The 18,462-nt window shown below is 38.6% G+C and overlaps 1 protein-coding gene across 5 annotated transcripts in view; it reads left to right on the forward strand.

Moving 5' to 3' along the window:
* Window positions 1-18,462, forward strand: part of TBC1D32 (TBC1 domain family member 32) — a 68,468-nt gene that overhangs the window by 33,936 nt on the left and 16,070 nt on the right. For 4 of the 5 annotated variants that reach the window (XR_013837366.1, XM_079970736.1, XM_079970737.1 and 1 more), the window contains 5 exons: window positions 5,956-6,078; window positions 7,624-7,732; window positions 8,101-8,194; window positions 10,424-10,549; window positions 12,632-12,715. Coding sequence is in view for 4 of the 5 variants with exons in the window: in XM_079970736.1 (XP_079826862.1) it covers window positions 5,956-6,078; window positions 7,624-7,732; window positions 8,101-8,194; window positions 10,424-10,549; window positions 12,632-12,715 (536 nt within the window). In the remaining variant the exon portion in view is untranslated. Of the gene's footprint in view, window positions 1-5,955; window positions 6,079-7,623; window positions 7,733-8,100; window positions 8,195-10,423; window positions 10,550-12,631; window positions 12,716-14,570; window positions 14,903-18,462 lie in introns of those variants that run through there. The other variant, XM_079970739.1, reaches the window with a different exon arrangement.

The raw sequence follows: 18,462 nt of genomic DNA on the forward strand, positions 1-18,462 counted from the left end.
TAAACCAGTAAAACAGCAATATTAAAAAGTATAACAGTGAGAGAAAAAACTCTTGAAGATTCAAACATGTAAAACAGGGTCCAGTCTTATGGGTTAGTGGAAGAGAAGTTTCCACATCAGAAGCAACTGATGATTGCGTGCTTCGTGTATGGCAAAGGGAAGGGCATGTAGGACCGTGAAAACAGGACACGCCCGGGAATTCCCAGACATATGGCAACCCTATTCACCGTTGCAGCTCCCAGCACACACCCTTAAAATTGGCTTCAAAGGGTTGGGGGCAATGTGAAAGGTAGCTTGGAGAAGAGAGAATTGGCAAAAATGGATTCCTCCTCCTTTTCAGTTAGTGGGGGTTTCCTGTGGACTAAAGGCCCTTTTGGGAGCTCACAGACATCAGCTGGGTAATAAATGACAACAACAATAGCAATGACAACAACAACAACAACAACAACAACAACATTATTATTATTATTATTATTATTATTATTATTATACTGATAATATTATATTATTTTTATTATACTGGGCCAGGCAGTCTTTCATATAACCTGGTCCTGAGTTGTTCAGGGCTTTATATATGTTAACAAGTTAATCAGCAGAACGCTGATTAACGATGCTTCAGTAGTTACTGTCTTTTGCTGGCACAGAATGAAGAATTTTATTCCTGCTCAGTGCACTCGCTTTTACCACTTTCTGTAGGTCAATTTCTTTCACTTCTGTGTGAAGTGAAAGTGTGATTCCTAGCTGCTGTAATTTTAGACTTGTGCCATGTGCTGTGCTATTCTGGTCCTCCGTCTGTCCCCAATATCTCTCTATTTCTTCTGCCTCAGATTGGAAGGTGTTGTTAGTATGTGGCAGACCCTGTTCCCTGTTCCTGACAAATTTCCTTTGCTGAAGTAGATCAGCTTCAGTAGCTTGTTTGACAGTTGTGAGTTTACATCTAACGCAGCAACGTGTCAGAGGGAGGAGGACTCATTGGAGGGCCAGATCCACATATTAGAGCTGTTTCCCACCATATCTCAACCCATGTCTAAAACAATGCTAACACAATTATTTTATGCAAAATAATTATAGGAAAGAGACTGCCAAATCCAGTGTCAGTTCTAACATCTCTCTACATTATAGCAAAGAAATTTACTATGCTAAAGCAGTGAAACAATACTATATGCTGAAGCATTTATCAGAGATTATTGTAATTTGTGTTCTAAAATTTATACCTCATCTGTCAACATCATAGCTTACAAAAAGGGTTTAAAACAATTTAAAGCATAACGAAATTGCAGTAAAACCACCATAAAAACAGACAGTAGGTCTGCAATGATGGTCAGCTGTTGTTGGATTTCTGGTCCTATCATCCCTGACTATTGGCTATGTTGACTGGGGTTGCTGGGATTTGGAGTCCAGCAGCTTCTGGAGGGCTAAAGGTTCCCTGTCCCTTGTCTAGCTGCTCTAACATATTTATCACAATGAAACTGTCTCAAATAGGAAGTGAATGTTGCTATATCTTCTCAGAGAGTATTTACAGTCCTGTGGTTTGTTTTTCCTTTTTTTTGCAGTAGGATTTTTTAATAGGTTTCACATTAATACAAGTGAAAGAATTGCATTCCTTATGGTCTTAATCTCAGTGGTCCACAACCAAGTCGTCAGATGGATATTGCAAAACATTGATATCCCTCAAGTCTGGTGAAAGGCAGGCACCCTTTTGAGTTTTCTTAAACAATTCTCAAAAACAATTTTCCCAGGGGAAAGCCTTCACTGCTTGCTTCCCGTTCTCCTAAACTTATCATTGTCTGTTGGGGAGGCCTGTATGCTAGGGAATCTGAGAAATGAAGTTCCCAATGGATCTTGGCTCAAAAGGCAGCAGTTTCCCAAGCTCCCTAGCTGCAGTTAATTAACACTCAGGAGAATGTGTAGCTTTCCCCTAAAGAAACTAGCTCATCGTGTTCTCAAGAAAATATGTGCAAGTAGTTGTCATTAGGTTATGTGCCTGTCCTTCTTTCTGAACATATAATGAGAAGCCTCAGGTTAATTTTAGCTTTTTATTTGTACCTGAAGTGCCACAAGATTTTCCATTAGTGCATCAAGAGTTTAAATTGGATTCTCTACTTTGAAGATACATTATCTGGATTAAAACCTTTATTCTCTTCCAGTAATCTTAGTACCTGTCAACTCTAGTTTTTAATAACGTTATTTTGGTTCATTTCCTGTATTAGATGTTTCATAGTTGCTCATGCTCTCAGGAGAAGCACAGGGAAGCAGCTCTGTACTCGCCTTTCTTTGCAGATCCAAAACAGGGGGGTGGATAGAATCAGGCTCACAAACCACAACCAGTTCCTCTTAGATTTTGAGAAGACTGAGGTCCAAACTACTTATAGCATTATCATATAATTTGTCTTTGTAGACCAGTTCTTTCTCACAGAGTCCCTGATCCAAATTGGGAAGCTGGTTTGATAGGAAGGTGAGCCTGCTGCTGTAGTTCCTGTCTAGTTTGCACACAAACTTTGCTTGGGAATATGCTTCTATCAGCCAAAACTTAGTTAATTTTCAATCAGTGTATTACCTATAGGTTTTTTAAAAAAAACATTTACTGCAAATTATACAGGATATGGCAGTCTAATTTTTGTTTTGGAAAACAAAACAGATTGTATTTTCCTCCAGTTTCTCTATTGGAATTGTAATTATGTTGTATAATAATAATAATAATAATAATAATAATAATAATAATAATAATTTATTATTTATACCCCGCCCATCTGGCTGGGCCTCCCCAGCCACTCTGGGCGGCTTCCAAAAGAATATTAAAATACTATGATACATCAAACATTAAAAGCATCCCTAATAAGGGCTGCCTTCAGATGTCTTCTAAAAGTTTGGTAGTTGTTGTTCTCTTTGACATCAGGTGGGAGGGCATTCCACAGGGAGGGCGCCACTACCGAGAAGGCCCTCTTCCTGGTTCCCTGTAACTTGGCTTCTCGCAGTGAGGGAACCGCCAGAAGGCCCTCGGTGCTGGACCTCAGTGTCCGGGTAGAACGATGGGGGTGAAGATGCTCCTTCAGGTATACTGGACCGAGGCTGTTTAGGGCTTTAAAGGTCAGCACCAACACTTTGAATTGTGCTCGGAAACATACTGGGAGCCAATGTAGGTCTTTCAAGACCGGTGTTATATGGTCTCGGCGGCCGCTCCCTGTCACCAGTCTGGCTGCTGCGTTCTGGATTAGTTGTAGTTTCCGGGTCACCTTCAAAGGTAGCCCCACGTAAAGCGCATTGCAGTAGTCCAAGCGGGAGATAACCAGAGCATGCACCACTCTGGCGAGGCAGTCCGCAGGCAGATAGGGTCTCAGCCTGCATACCAGATGGAGCTGGTACACAGCTGCCCTGGACACGGATTTAACCTGTGCCTCCATGGACAGCTGTGAGTCCAAAATGACTCCCAGGCTGCGCACCTGGTCCTTCAGGGGCACAGTTACCCCATTCAGGACCAGGGAATCCTCCACACCTGCCCGCCTCCTGTCCCCCAGAAACAGTACTTCTGTCTTGTCAGGATTCAATCTCAATCTGTTAGCCGCCATCCATCCTCCAACCGCCTCCAGACAATCTTTAGCAATAGTTTTAGGGAACTGTATCTTTTAAACGAATGTACCGTGTTCTACAGAATCTGAGTATTGTCAATGGAGGAGGATAAATTAACATGTCATATATTAATGAGTGGGTGGGAATCCCTGTTTTGTTATATATTCACATCTGGTCTGTTTCCAGTGGTATTAAAACCTGACTGCAGGTACAGGAAACAAATAATTAAATAAAACATTCATGTCACAATCTGTACATACGCACATCAATTTGCATTTGTTTTTAAATTTCAAGCAACACTTGAAATCTTGAAAAGCAAGATTAACAGAAGTTAACAAGAAAAAAATGGAAAGACCTAAAATAGCATGGCTAGCAGAACAAGTACAGTAAATGGAAATAGTTCCTTTGAACTGCATTAGATTTGCAATATGAAACCGCCATTACTGATGTCAGATGCAGAACAGAGGGCTAAAGAATAGTGTCACGTTTTCCATACCTTTTGAAACAACTAGGGAACATTGGCTATGAGCACAAAAGAGCAATCAGGGCTTTTAGTCCTAGACCAAGGGATAAAGTGGTGACCAGTTTCACAAGTTTTATAAAAGATGTGCATCTGTTACGACCTCATGAAAGTGCAGTATACTTCCTGCAAAGGCATTTAGTGTGGGTAACTTGGATAGAAAATGGTCTGGATTAGTGGGTTAAAATATTCTAGTTTTAATATCAATGGGTGCTTTTGTTTCCTTTGTTTGCTAGTAATATTCAAATTAAACTGTCAAAGACATGCCATGCAGAAAAGGGCATTTGTGTATGAAAAATTATTTTGATATCACACTGATTTTCTGAATGCATCATAATGTTTCTCCCCACACTGATTACTCATAAGTAATTCATAATAATCTTTTCATACTAAAAATGTTTTAGAATGACATGATCATCAGTAATGAAAATATGAATGCTTCTCTTTTGTCCTATAAATCTTTATGAAAGCATTAAATGTCTCAGTATTGATTTTATTAATCTCTCTGTATCACTTCTTGAAATATACTAACGAATGAATGCCTGTCCTGAAGATTATGGAGAATAATTTTATGAATAAAACATTCAAGCAAATGAATAGGCTTTTGAAACTAAAAATAGTTATTACTACATTGGCTCTAGTAGCTTTGTTTTTCAGCAGCCGAATGAGAAAGAAGGCTGGGTCCACCGCAATATTATGTTGGGCTCTGAAATGAAGCATCTGGGTTACATGGCATGGATGAGATAAATTTGGACAAACCAGCCATGTAAAATTCAGTGCAATTCTGTACATGTCTACTTAGGACTGAATCATATCGCCTACTCCCATGTAAATGGGTATAGGATCACAACACTGGGAAGGCAATTTTCTTTCATAAAGGGACTAAAGGTTGTTTCCATGCTAGCTTGCTTGCATTGTTGCCATCCTTGCTTCATTCACTTTTTTCAGAGAAAATGGGTGGCATTGTTGAGATGTTGTTACTTCCTTACATTGTGCGCTCCCTTTTCTGGCAAAATTTCTGCTGATTTTTTTGGTATATAAATTAAAACACAACTGGAGGACACAGCCTGTCTGGTGTGGACATCCCAAAGGGTATTCAGCACTCCTGTGCTTTTAGATACAAGCTTCCTAGTTTGAGGTTTTTGTTTTGCTTCTTTCTGTTTTGTGTAGCAGTGGGCTCACTGATGAATAGCCTGTACAGTGGTACCTTCGGTTGCAGACAGGATCCGTTCCGGAGCGCCGGTTGGATCCCGAGGTTTCCGCAACCGGAGGGACCGCTTCTGCACATGTGCGCCTGGCAAAAACCCAGAAATATACCTCTGCGTTTGCTGCTTACGTATCCCAAATTTTACGTAACCAGAGGGACATGTAAGCTGAGGTATGACTGTAAATTGTTTCTAGAAAGCCTTTCTACATTGTTCCCTATCAGTTTCTGTTCCTATTGCAGAAAAGAGCTTTGTATAGTAAAACGTTGTTGTATTAAAAATAGAAGAAAAAAAATAAAAGGAAGCACTGGTAATTAAAGCCCCTTCTCCCTGGAACAAAACTGACAATAAGAAATTGACAGTCAGTTTAGCAGTATTCAACAAGAAGCAATAAAAAGGCAGTGTGCACATGAAAGAATATAATAGAAATACCTTGACTGTAGATAACAGTGTTGTTTCAAATGGTGTTCTAGGATAGGTCAGTGGTATTCTACATGCAAACCATATTCTGTGTCCCAGGTTCCTAATTCTGCTTTGTATTACAGCAGTTTTTCTTTTTTTAAAAAAAGAACTCAGCTCCAAAATATTTAAACTTGTGTAGTGCTACTCTGCATTTCCCATAACTTGTAATGTTCTGATATTTCAAAATATTACATCCTGCAGGTTATTAAATGTGCTCTGCTGTGATCTAGATACACTTCTACTTTTAGAATCTCAGTATAAGGTATCAGAAGTGCTCTTAGATGCCCAAAGAGAAAATACCATCTACATTTCTGAAACTTCTCGGTAAGGAATATTCATTTAAAAAATGTATCACCCCACTCTATAGTTCTGTGTAATCTTTACTTGGAGCTTTTCACATAAACCCATAGCCTTACCCTCCAAAAGAAAAATATCAGTGGAGGAGGCAGCGCTGCTAAAAATAAATAAATAAATAAATAAATAAATAAATAAATAAATAAATAAATAAATAATTTTATTTATATCCCGCCCTCCCCAGCCGAAGCCGGGCTCAGGGCGGCTAACAACAATAAAACAGTACAAAAGTGCAGCACAAACAACACTCTAAAATCATTCATTATAAAATTAATTAAATTCAAGCCAGAGCTCCGCGAAGATTGCTGAGGGAGGGAGTCAGGCTGTGCCCTGGCCAAAGGCCTGGTGGAACAGCTCTGCCTTGCAGGCCCTGCGGAAAGATGTCAAGTCCCGCAGAGCCCTAGTCTCTTGTGACAGAGTGTTCCACCAGATATTATTATTATTATTATTATTATTAATAATAATAATAATAATGTATGGCTTCATTGAGTTAAGGAATTTGGCGTGAGACTCTTTTTTCATTTGTTGGGGGTACAAAAATTATGGTACAGTGGTACCTCGCAAGACAAATGCCTCGTAAGACGAAAAACTCTCAAAACAAAAGAGTTTTTCGTTTTTTGAGTTGCTTCGCAAGACGGATTTCCCTATGGACTTGCTTTGCAAGACGAAAACGTCTTGCAAGTTTGTTTCCTTTGTCTTGCAAGTTTGTTTCCTTTTTCTTAAAACCGTGCATTCACTTCGAGGAGCAACTCATAGCACGCGGTGTGGTAGCCTTTTTTGAGGTTTTTGAAGACTTTGGTGATTTTTGAAGCTTTTCCAAAGTCCGTGCTTCGCAAGACGAAAAAATCGGAAGACGAAAAAACTCGCGGAACGAATTAATTTCGTCTTGCGAGGCACCACTGTATTGAAAGCATGAAAATGGGTTGTGTTTATTTTCCTCATTGTTGTGCCACTTGAACTGTTCTTGGAAGTTTTGTTTGATGACTGCATATCGTTCTTTACTGCTTGGCTGTAAAGGAAGCCACTAGGAAGCATGCATGAAGGGGTACAACCAACATGAGGCAGAATGAACATCCCTGATGTATTCACAACCTTTATTGACCTCGCAAGGATGGGAATAATTTGTAAGCTTGCTACTCCTTTGAAGTAACTATTCGTTAACCACAACCCATTTTTGGCTTCTGTGTTGTAATTTGATCTTGGGAAGTGCTGATATATTATCTCAAAAACCATTAGGGCTGGTCAGTGCACCATAAATAAATACTGAATGCCATAAAAAAAGTAGTTTGTATTATATTCTGGTCAGAAAAGACTAAGCAAAGCACACATAGTGCATTCCCTTCTACCTCTGAATTCCCCTGAATCCAGTGCCAGGATTTTGTTACCTTGTTCAAAACTGCAATTCAGTGTCCATGCTAACAACTGGGCTTGAAATACTTTCTCAGTAATCTAGCTCTTGAGAATCATGAGACTCATGGCAATTTCCACATGCAATTCAATTTTGTTTTGTTGCAGAGACTTTATAATTGATGGCCTATCAGTAGAGAGAAACCATATTCTTGTTAGAATAAATCATGTTGGTGGACCTACGGAACGGATCTTGCCTCCAAGAATATTGCATAAGGTTGTAAACGTGCTTTTCAGTTTTCTTCACATTTAGCCTCTTTGGAGATAAGTGCTGCAGACTGAGATTTATTTATTATTTCTACCATTTATTTAGAGCTGATTATTCCATTGAACCTCTGCTGACTAACTGCGGCTACTGCCCTTTGAGTGGGCTTAAAAGAGTTGTTCTGTGTAATCATCCTGACTCATTACACTGATAGCATTAAAGTACAGTGTCAAGTGCACTATGTTTTATATGTAGGTAATGCATGAAATATCTGAAGATTACCTGTAAGTACAGAGTGCAGAGTCTTCAAACGACAGAATGAAATAGACAAACCATCAGTAAGTTATAACATCACTTCATTATTGGTGGTTCTCCCTTAGGGTGATGATCCATATCCTTGGCCCATGTTTTCGTCATATCCTTTACCAACATGCTATCTTGCTGAATTTCCAAGAAAAACTGACACCAGGCAAGGTATAATATGTTAGTTTACTGGAGTGATGTATGTAAAAAGCACAAATATGTATTTTAGATTAATTTATGGTTATGTGTTAGTCTGTGCATAAATCTGGGTTTGTTTCGTTTTGAGGAACCTTTTTGAAAGGCTCACGAGGGTAAAGAATATGAGCTGAACATATCTGTATGGCAGCTGGAGTTTACCATATTCCTTTGTGATAGTTTTTTCTTATTTGTATCTCTTGATTTTCTGTTTGCATTGCTTGGTTTGTATTTTATCATTGAGATGCAATATGGATCTGTATTTATTCACATTTGAATCATAAGGTGTTGTCACAGAGAGGGTAGCTCCAAGCAAAATCCCTTGTGAAAGAGAGAACACAGTAGGTGCAGATATTTATGTCCAGGCAAACAGTACAATAACGGCATGCATTTCAAACACTTAAGGCTCTTTAGAGGATAAAATAAAAATCTTCGTGGAGCTTAACTCTACAAATCAAGGAATGTTACTGAATGTACCCCATGTCCCATAGGTAGCATTTATTCCCCAAAGAAGAGTCTTACGCATTCAAAACCTGCCGGGATTGCATGGTTTATCTGTGTCTACTGTGCTTTTCCCTTTCAATTCTAAGATGCACACATTATCCACTAGGCTTAACGTTTTTGTTAATATACATGTATATTACCAAGTGTTAAATTGAACACAGGATGACTTTACACTTGTTCCTTGAATTTAATACAAACACAGCAGGGTTTTTATAATAAAAGCAATCAGATACTGGGACTCAATTCCTTTACGTATGAAAATCAAACTGAGGGAAAACAGAATATGGGAACAAATAAGTTTTCCCCTCCCACCCAATAACCTATAAAGGAAACTCAGTTTTGTTCTAGAAAACCTTTCCCTATCCTAGTACTTTCTGCCTGGGGTTGAATCAGGGCTGTCAAAGCGAGGCAACTGCCTCAGGTGACAGATTATAATCCTATACTTTGCTTAAGCAGCCACATTTCTTGGTGTGGCCCTGAATCGAATCTTTCTCCTAACACTTTCCAATCTTATACATTATTGCCACCTTTCATTCTCATAAAAGGAAAGGGCAATCATGTAGAGTCAAAAAGTGGGATCCTGAGAAGCATGATAAGACATATAGAATACCTTACACTTACAAATAGATATAAACAAAAGGTGTTGAAAGTAGGAAATGAATAGCTATTCCTCCTTGGCAGTGGGAACAAGTCATGTTCATACAGGGAGAAAGGGCCAGAGGAGTTTCATCATCACCAACGATCTAATCTGCGCAAGAAGCTTCTTTTTCCCTGTGCCTGGCTACATGAAGTGAACATTAGATGAAGAACTAAATTAGGCTTGTGCCAGTGAGGGCCTTTGAGAAATGAAGCCTTTTGGTGTAATTACTTGGCATTTGAATGTGCATTTGGAATAGATTGGAAGAATTGTACTAGTTGAACAGCTTCGTGAAATACTCTGGGTTGGTCAAATGAATTCCAGTGACGGGAAAACAATTTAAGTATAAATTATTAAAATCCAAACACTATTTTAAAATGCATTTTATGTGGTGAAAGAAACAGAAAGCAAATATTTTCTATTTAATAAAAAAAGGCTAACGGCTTTTCAAGTGATGATTTCATTTAGGAAGTTGAATATTAACTATGATACTAAAATGCTGAAATGAAGCAGGAATAATAAGTATCTTAAAGAACCAAAGTTTTTAAAGTCTGACTACAGAAATGTTTTATTGTGTATACTTAAAATGAATTGAGGCAATTTGAAAGCCTAGAAACAGGTACGATATTGCACAAACAAGAACTTGGTAGAGGATGATAGCAAGGAGAAATTATCTTGATCACTTTGATATTTACAATTAAGAAATTCACTGAAATCTTCTTGGAGGCTCATAAAGAGCCATTTCTAAGCACCTGTTTGTAAAAAGCAGGACTTTTAATTTCAGGAAATTGCTGTTACTATGGTAATATTTAGTAATTCTAATACTGCATGAAGTTTAAATAGGCAGAGCAGCCAGGTGGGAGGGGAGTTCCTCCAGCCCCCACCTGCTGCTTGAGCCAAGTAACTCACCTTCACAGTTCAGTCCTCTTATGAACTGTGAACATCTTTTTGTATTTCCTTGTATAGGAGCTTTATTGATTTGAGGCAGACTCACTGATTGCTATGGTCATTTAGGCAAAAGTAAAACCATAGCTTTCATAACAATATTTTCATCTTCATTTTAGATGGCGATGCAAGCAAGCTTGCATGTGCTTTAAATAATCCAGATAAACCGCTGGAATTGATTGAAAATATTCAAAGACAGTTTTGTGAAATCATGGAAAACAAACCTACTGTTATGAGTGGAACCAGTAAGTATAATTATTTTTAAAGGGAAATTGCTTATCCTTGCTACGTTATATTGATGATTCTTTATAGTGAGGTATGATTGAGGACTGTCAAAGGGGAAGACATGCCATTTAAACCAGCTTGCATTATATGTTGCTATATCCTAAATTGGTTGGGATATGCCTGTCTCAAGCGACAATTGAGGTGAAGTCAAACTGTTGCTGGGTTGTAGCGCTTGCTGTGGCTGTAGAGACGGATGTGGGAGAGACATGTTTTGTTGCATCTGGGGCAGATGAAGGCATCCAGTTGTGCTGCAGCAGATGCACCATGGCGTTTCTTCTCTCTGCACTCCTCCCAGTGGTTATTTCTCCTCTGGTCTATGGGGAGCTGGCTTCCAGGCCCATTGGTAGACCAACTCTGTGTTCCAAAGATGTCTGCAAATGTGATATGAAGCCTGACAACATCAACTCCGCCAGACCGAAATCCCTTGCAGACAACTGCAGTGCCTGGAGACGTCATGTATCCATAGCAGTATATCCTAAACACTCCTCTAATAATCCCTGACAGAGTTACTCCAAATGAATTACTACATCAGAATTATACATTATTTAGGCAATGGCTTCCCAAAGTGGTTGATATTGATGTGAATGTGCAGGGGCTGAATAAAAGATCTAGAATTCCAAAGTAGGTCAGAAACGGCCTAGGGGTGGAAAAGATTGCCACAAGGGACAGTGTGGAAATGCAACGAGCTTCAGGAATAAAGAACATTAATATGTACAGAGTGCATCTCCCTTGCCAGTGAGGAGCCTCTGTATTTAATAGATGATTTTACAGTGTGACAGTATTCCTTTTTTTCCTTTCCATTTTATGATTCCTAGTAATGGTGATTGGTGGCTTAAAAAGGTTGATTATACATTGATATTTCTGGATGTCATTTCATTTGCATCCCTATGAATTTGGGTTGGGGGTCACTGACAACTTTATAAGCTCATCAAGGGGTCAGTGAACTCAGATGTTGGTGAAATCCTGCTCTGGGCAAATGTGTGTTTGCAAAGATGACTTTGGGAACTATCCATGAAAGAATGAAAAACAATCCTACTCAAATATGCTGTGTGCATAGAACATAGAACTCTTCTCCCATTTAGGACTTTCTTACTCATTTAAATGAGTAAGACAAGTGCGAAAGACTTCCATGGAGAGCTTGGAAAGTTTCCTGCTGAGATGCAAAAGGAAGCAGGTAGCTGTGTTGGAACGCCTTTTCACAAAGGAGGACAGAAACTCTTAAAGTGCATTGACCTTTACTGCAAGATGAAGGCCAAACTTCCCTCCTCAGAACCTCTATATAGAAGAATGTAGGCAGTGCAATCTAATTACAGCTAATTTTCTTTATGTTGAAACTGTCTAACAAATTCCGAAGTAATCCTTAGAGGATCCAAGGATAACAAACGATTCCCTTTCAGTTTACACTGAATAGATTGTCAGAGAAGCCATTAAAATTTTAATTTAAACCAGGAATGTTGTTATGAATACAAAAGCAGAATGCCTGTTTTGAATTATTTTTGCCATGCTTTTGTGAATAAACATGCGGTTGTATAGACAGCTTTAGGCTGCAATCCTGCAATGCACTTACTTGGGGGTAAGCCTCAGTGAGGCTTTCTTCTGACTGCATATGTAGTAGATTGCACTGTTAGTTGCCTGTAGGCTTTAATTTTGGTTCATTTTCTACTCACTGTTCTGCTGTGGTCAGAGTATTGGCCTATATCAGAGAGACTAAGATTCAATCCACACTCAGCCATGAAGCTCACTGGGTGCCCTTGAGCCACTCACTGTCTTTCAGCCTTTCCTCTCCTGCAGGGTGATTGAGAGGATAAAATGGAGTGGAGCAAGCTACATATGCCACCTTTGGTTCTGTTGAAGAAAGGCAGGGTATAAGGGAAACAAACTGGTTGATATAGTTCTGCATTTTACTTTGTGGCATTTTAATATTATTTTTTTATTTTATTGTTACAAAATTGTGTGCACCCTAATCACAAAACATGACATGATTTCTTTTTTAAAGGAAATTTTGTGGCATTGATGCTTTAATCATTGTGGTTTTATTGCAGATTTGGCAGAATTAATGGATATGTTTGTTTTGCATCTTTCTGAAACACCAGCAGAATGCTACTTCACCAGCAGAGAATGTGAAGGTAATTTTCTTCTCTCATGTTGTTTTTTTCTGGCTTGCAATGGTCAGCTGAAAGGTAACTGCCATACTTCTGGCTTCTGAGCCTCCCTCAGTGGCAGTGAGTGGAATAGGTAGAAATAGCAGGCTCCTTTCTCTTGATCTGGTTTGACCCAGCTGACCTTCACTTTTTGACTGAAAAAGAAAAGCAGGCTATAATTATAATTAATACATTATAATGGGAGGATGGCACATCTTGGCATTTTATGATGTAGTGATGAGGTTTTCACCTTTCTCATAGCAACATGCATAGGTTGTAGAACATTGAGTTTGCTATTTTATTCTAAACTGAGTATTTGTCACAGCATACAGCTGGTGGCAGAGGGACAAGGGACAGAATTCATAGACAAATAGGCGGATCCCCATAAGGGTTCCTTGGTGGGGCTGCCCTAAGGCCTTGGCTGCAGCTCTGGAGACTGAGGCTGGCCTCTTTGCACCCATGTGGGTGAGCGACCACTGGGATGACCCACATGACTGGCAACATCATGCAGAAGTCAGGCCACCCAAAACCAAGATCCTTGCTGCCATGCCACAACAATCTCCATTATCAACCAAAAATTGTGGCCATATTTCCCCCAGCCATTGACTTTGTGTGTGATCTTTGGTCCAGTACACTTGCACTCTGTGTCTGGGGTACAGCATGTAACTCTCAACATTAGCTGGATTTGCAGAGTCACTTTGACCCTGTAACCTTATTTTTGAAAAAAAATGTTTTCTTATACCTTTCCAAGAGGCATAAATCTGACATAAAGCACACATGATTTCACTAAAATAAGGAGGATCCCTCTGAAATACCACATAGCTATTTACATCTCATTATGGTTCAAGAGTAGCTGGAACATGATTTTTTAATTGGGTGCTTCTGTAGTGCATTTTATTCCACCTATCAATGGAAATTGAAATGTTTTAAAAATTAAATATAATTTTATATTTTCAACTTATTCCTTTGACACTTTTGTTACACTATGGCTCCCTGTTTGTCTTCTCCTCTGTATTGAGCCCTTGAATCATATACTGGAATAAACCACAGAGAATCATCGAGCATAAGAAATCTGATGTAAGGATGTTCGGTATCCCAAATTATTTGTAAAGGGAGCAGATGGATTTGAGTTTTAATAAGCCAGCAGACTACTTAGTGCAGCCCCTCTACACACACACACACACACACACACACACACACACACACACACCTTGGCTAGGCTTTGATCAACAGGGAGTATAACAATAGTTTAGCCTGGCTTTTTAATGAATAGAATCAATGTGTTATATGAAAGTAGTTTCAGGACAATGCATTGATATTCAGTGTTATCATGTTTCTGGAAATGAGAAATTGATTATCTTAAACTACAGCAGCTTTCTAAACCCTTGGGTAGTTGAAATTAGAATAACACAATTCATCCAGCTGTTGTGAAATCCCTCAGGATTTCAATCCATTATAAAATTTGCAAATCTGGAAAAATCAAATTAGTTTCGGTTAGCGTTTTAAAGATGAGGGAGAATAATAAGCTAATATATTGACATTTATACAGTTGCAGGGCTTTAAAAAATTATAATAAACAATAGCAACACTTAACTCTATATTGCCTGTCTGTCGGCTTATGTGGAAGATGCGCTTAAAGTTAAAGCTTCTATGAAAAAAGACTTCTCGAAATCCAGCCTCTGTCTTTCATATAATATATGGATGACATGAATATGATCCAAGCATATAGCTATATATAACTTTAAATATCATTCCTGAGCTCAAACCACCACAACAAAACTGACACTACATATTTTAAAATCTTTCCTCTTTGTTTCTCTTTTCCATCGCCATATGGCAGCCTGCTGGCCCTAGAGGTGGTACTGGAGTACTTGCTAGTCCTGACAGCAATGTTCCATCAGATCATCTGCTATAAATTAAGATGCTAAGGTAGTAGACTCACCATTTTCCAGCTACATTTGTGAAACCCCAGATTTAAGTCTACTCATAAGATAACATTTGGAATGGCAAACCTATTTTTGGGCTGTGCTTTTTGGGCCCCTCTGCAAGATTTAATATTTTTCCGCAGAAAATTAGCATGGTGAAGACAAAACTCATTTTAGGATCCGTCTCATAGGCATCCTAAATGTCTCTGGATTGGGTTTTTTAAATATTAGTTTTGGTATGGAGTAATAGACATGTTGGGCGTGTCTTTCAGGCATAGGTTTGAAATCTTATTTCTTATTAAAGGATCTCTAAAAGTGGGACAATGAAAATCATTTCCTGCCCGTCATTAATGGTTGACCCTACTTGGCTAGATTGTCCTGAGAGAAGACTAAACATTATAACCTCACTGGTGTGTGTGTGTGTGTGTGTGTGTGTGTGTGTGTGTGTATTAAAAGCAACCTTTGACCTTTTTTTTGGAAAATATCTCCCCTCATCCCTCCCTTCCATGTAGTTCTTGCCCATAGTTTGGCAATGAAGTGAAAGTGGACAAAGCTTCCCTTTTAATTGGAGAGCATAGCAAACATTATAAATTGGGCTCTGAGTCCCATTTGGGATTTGGCTATTAAAAGAACATTTCTTACTTTGTTGTCTTCCACGGGTTTTTTATTTTCATGCTTGCCATTTGATTACATGGAGTTACTGAGCTCTATAAAACTAAGACTGCACTTCTGCTGCTCACATTTTATTTTTTCCCCTTCAAAACTCTGAGGAGTACTTTGTTAATAGAGAAACAATTCCAGCTGAAGAGAGTCTTTAAAATTCTGGCAAATGTAATGTCATTTTAGAAATAAGTAGCTGTATATATTTCGAGCTGAACACATCTCATGTAATTAGAATTAGGACAGATCATACACATTATTTTGCCTCTCCTTTCAAGGTAGCAATAAAAGCTGAAAATCCTGGAACATGGATTGCACTTTTAAAAATTGACCTTTATGTTTTGAAATTGCTTTATTCTTACCAGTAGTAATTTAGCATGAGGACAGGATTGCTCATCTGCTAGATGGTATCTAAGGATGCAAGTACAAAGAATTATTTTATTATGTGTAGATTTGTAAGAGATTGAAATTTTGTGTTCTAGGAAAGAAGATTATTCATTGTTATCTTTTTTTTAGTTTTCTTGACCTTTATGAAAGGCATTTAACTTTTAAACGGAATTGTGTTCTAGCTGCTGTTTCCAGCCACTGTTACCATATTTCTTTTGAGTTTTAGTTTTATGTTGGATTTTATTTTTTATTTTTTCTGTCATACTCTGTAAGCCAGCATGAGAGCCATCCAGATTCCTCTTGATGGGATAAACATAAAGATAAGGCCTTCTTTAGGTTCTGCATATTCTCACTCTTGCAGTTAAGGTCTCCTGTCTCCGTCCACCATGCACTGTTTTGAGATTTCTCCCGATCCTTTGGAGCATATGGGGGGGAGGGCACAGGGGTTGAGAAGGGGAAAGGTCCCATTGCACTGGTGGGAATCCTTATGTTAGCTTCTGCTAGTACATCAGGGTGATTAGATACAGCCTCTGGGTCCAAGTGGCTTCAGGGAGAGAGACCCATTGCCTGTCCAGGTCGTTCCTATTTCAGTAGCTACAATATGGAGGTGGAAAAGCAGCAGTTTCTCAAGCAGCTTCCTTCTGTGCGAAAAGAGAGCTGGATGGATTTTGCCAAAATGGCGAAATTGAATGGGAAGATTAGACACCAAGAGGACAAAAAAAATAGAAATGAATGGATTAACTTCATAGAACATATGTAGCAGCATTGCAAACATTTAAAAATGTTAGCAGGCTTGGATTAGCACTTGTAATATAATTTGATAAAGGGTATTGAAAAAGCAGACTTAATAGATTAGATAAAAGTATTTAGTCACAGAAAAGAGAAGAGATAATTATTGGAAACTGGGGAGAGGAGTGGGGGGAAGTCCGGGGGTTGGAAGTGTCAGTTTGCAAGCCCCCCCACAGAGGCTGGCCCCTCTCACTGTCCTCAGAGCTTGCATACCGGTAACCTCCTCTGGCTGATATCCAGACAGACCAGGGAGATTTTGATAGGCGACATTTTCCCAAACGTGGGGAAATGCACAACCCTCCTTCCTGCTTCCGCAGGGGAAAGAAAATAAGTCAGAAATCTATTTACATGATGTTTATTTCTGACACTACAGCACTAGAGAAAAACACGTCCTTTCAGTTCAGTTCTTCTAGCACGTCTGACAAACTTCCTGAACATGCGCAGTCGGAAGGTTTCAAGTTACACTCTTCACAAAGACTTATCCAGCCTGTGAACGTCCTGGGAAATTCTTCTTTCCCACAGATAGGCGCATCATGTGATGTCAACAATCTGGCTGTCTGCAGCGGTGATGTTTCCATATACTGACAGGAAGAACCCCTGTAAAGATATTAAATTTGTTATGGATTAATGCAATTAATATTGTATGCAAAAATAAATTGTGCTTCTTGGATGTCAAGAATAGCACCCTGTTAACACTAAGAAGAGGAAGTCACATTCCTTTTGGGAAAATTGACGCCAACACTTGTACTTATCAATGTTAATGGCATCCAACTAGTACCAACATTTTTTGGTATTTTTTAATAGACTATTAAATTGTTACTTTAGAATCTTAATTTGACAGAAAACCTAAGAACTGCACACAATAGATCTGATTTTTAAAATGGTGTATGGTGGTGGGGAGGCTGCCTTATTCTGCTTAGAAGCCGGTAAACCCTGAATTAAGGTCAATATTGTTAAACTACTTCAGCACAAGTTCTCAGCATGACTGTATCTGGAATTCTGACAGTCACCATATATTGAAATTAAATATGAATTGTGATACATCCAATTGAATGTTTGATTTCTTCTTTAAAAAATGAATTACACATGTTCTGTGCAATTTTTATTTCTCTTTGAACTGTGAGGTGTACTTAAATTTTTCCCCTGAATTTGGCAACTTGGGAGCTGCTGCCATACCATATTTTATTCATTCTGCTTAACTACTATAGCAGCTTCACCTCTTTGTCTGATTGACAGTTCAGAGATACTCTGCGTTTTGTTAAGGGGAAAATGGTTTTCTTATTGAGAAAATTGATCCTTTGATGCTTTTGTTCTGAAAGCCACATTATTTCAAGACATTTTTAATAAAATGGGTTTCACATTGATTTTGGGGGAAATTAAATAATGTATCTTGGAATAAACAAGGTACATTTTGTGCATCATTACAATTGCAGCTTTCGTGCCTCCTCCCCTCCTCTGTAGAGGTGTTGAGCTCCTAATGTATTGAATAAAGTACAAAGAAAGACTTATAGGCCCTCTTTTTTTATAAACAGCAGATGAAAATATTGTTAGCCTGGAAAAATCTAAGAACTACCGCACCAGGCCAATGCTTCACTCATTGGTTAATATTAAGTGTACTTCAATTGTGAAGAGTTTAAAATCTGCACTGAAAGAATTGATACAAATATCTTCTGAATAGGAAAACATAGCTATAATGACAACCCAGCCATAATTTTGCACATTAATTTATGTCATGAATAGATACATATATATAAGAGACTGTGAAACAGGATAATCGGTTCGTTCATTTTGATTATAGTAAATTAGGCTATTGTTTTTACTGGATGCTACCCCTACTTGGCAAAAGGCTGAGTTGAGTCAAATATTGGAGAAGAGCACTTGATGTCAAGTTCTGTCTGCGGGATAAGTGCTTAGACAGAGCAACAGTGTTGGGAGTGGTTAGTAGTTATAGAAGACAAATCACAAAATCCA

The sequence above is a fragment of the Podarcis cretensis genome (genome assembly GCF_951804945.1).
Source record: "Podarcis cretensis genome assembly, chromosome: 3".
NCBI lineage: Eukaryota > Metazoa > Chordata > Lepidosauria > Squamata > Lacertidae > Podarcis > Podarcis cretensis.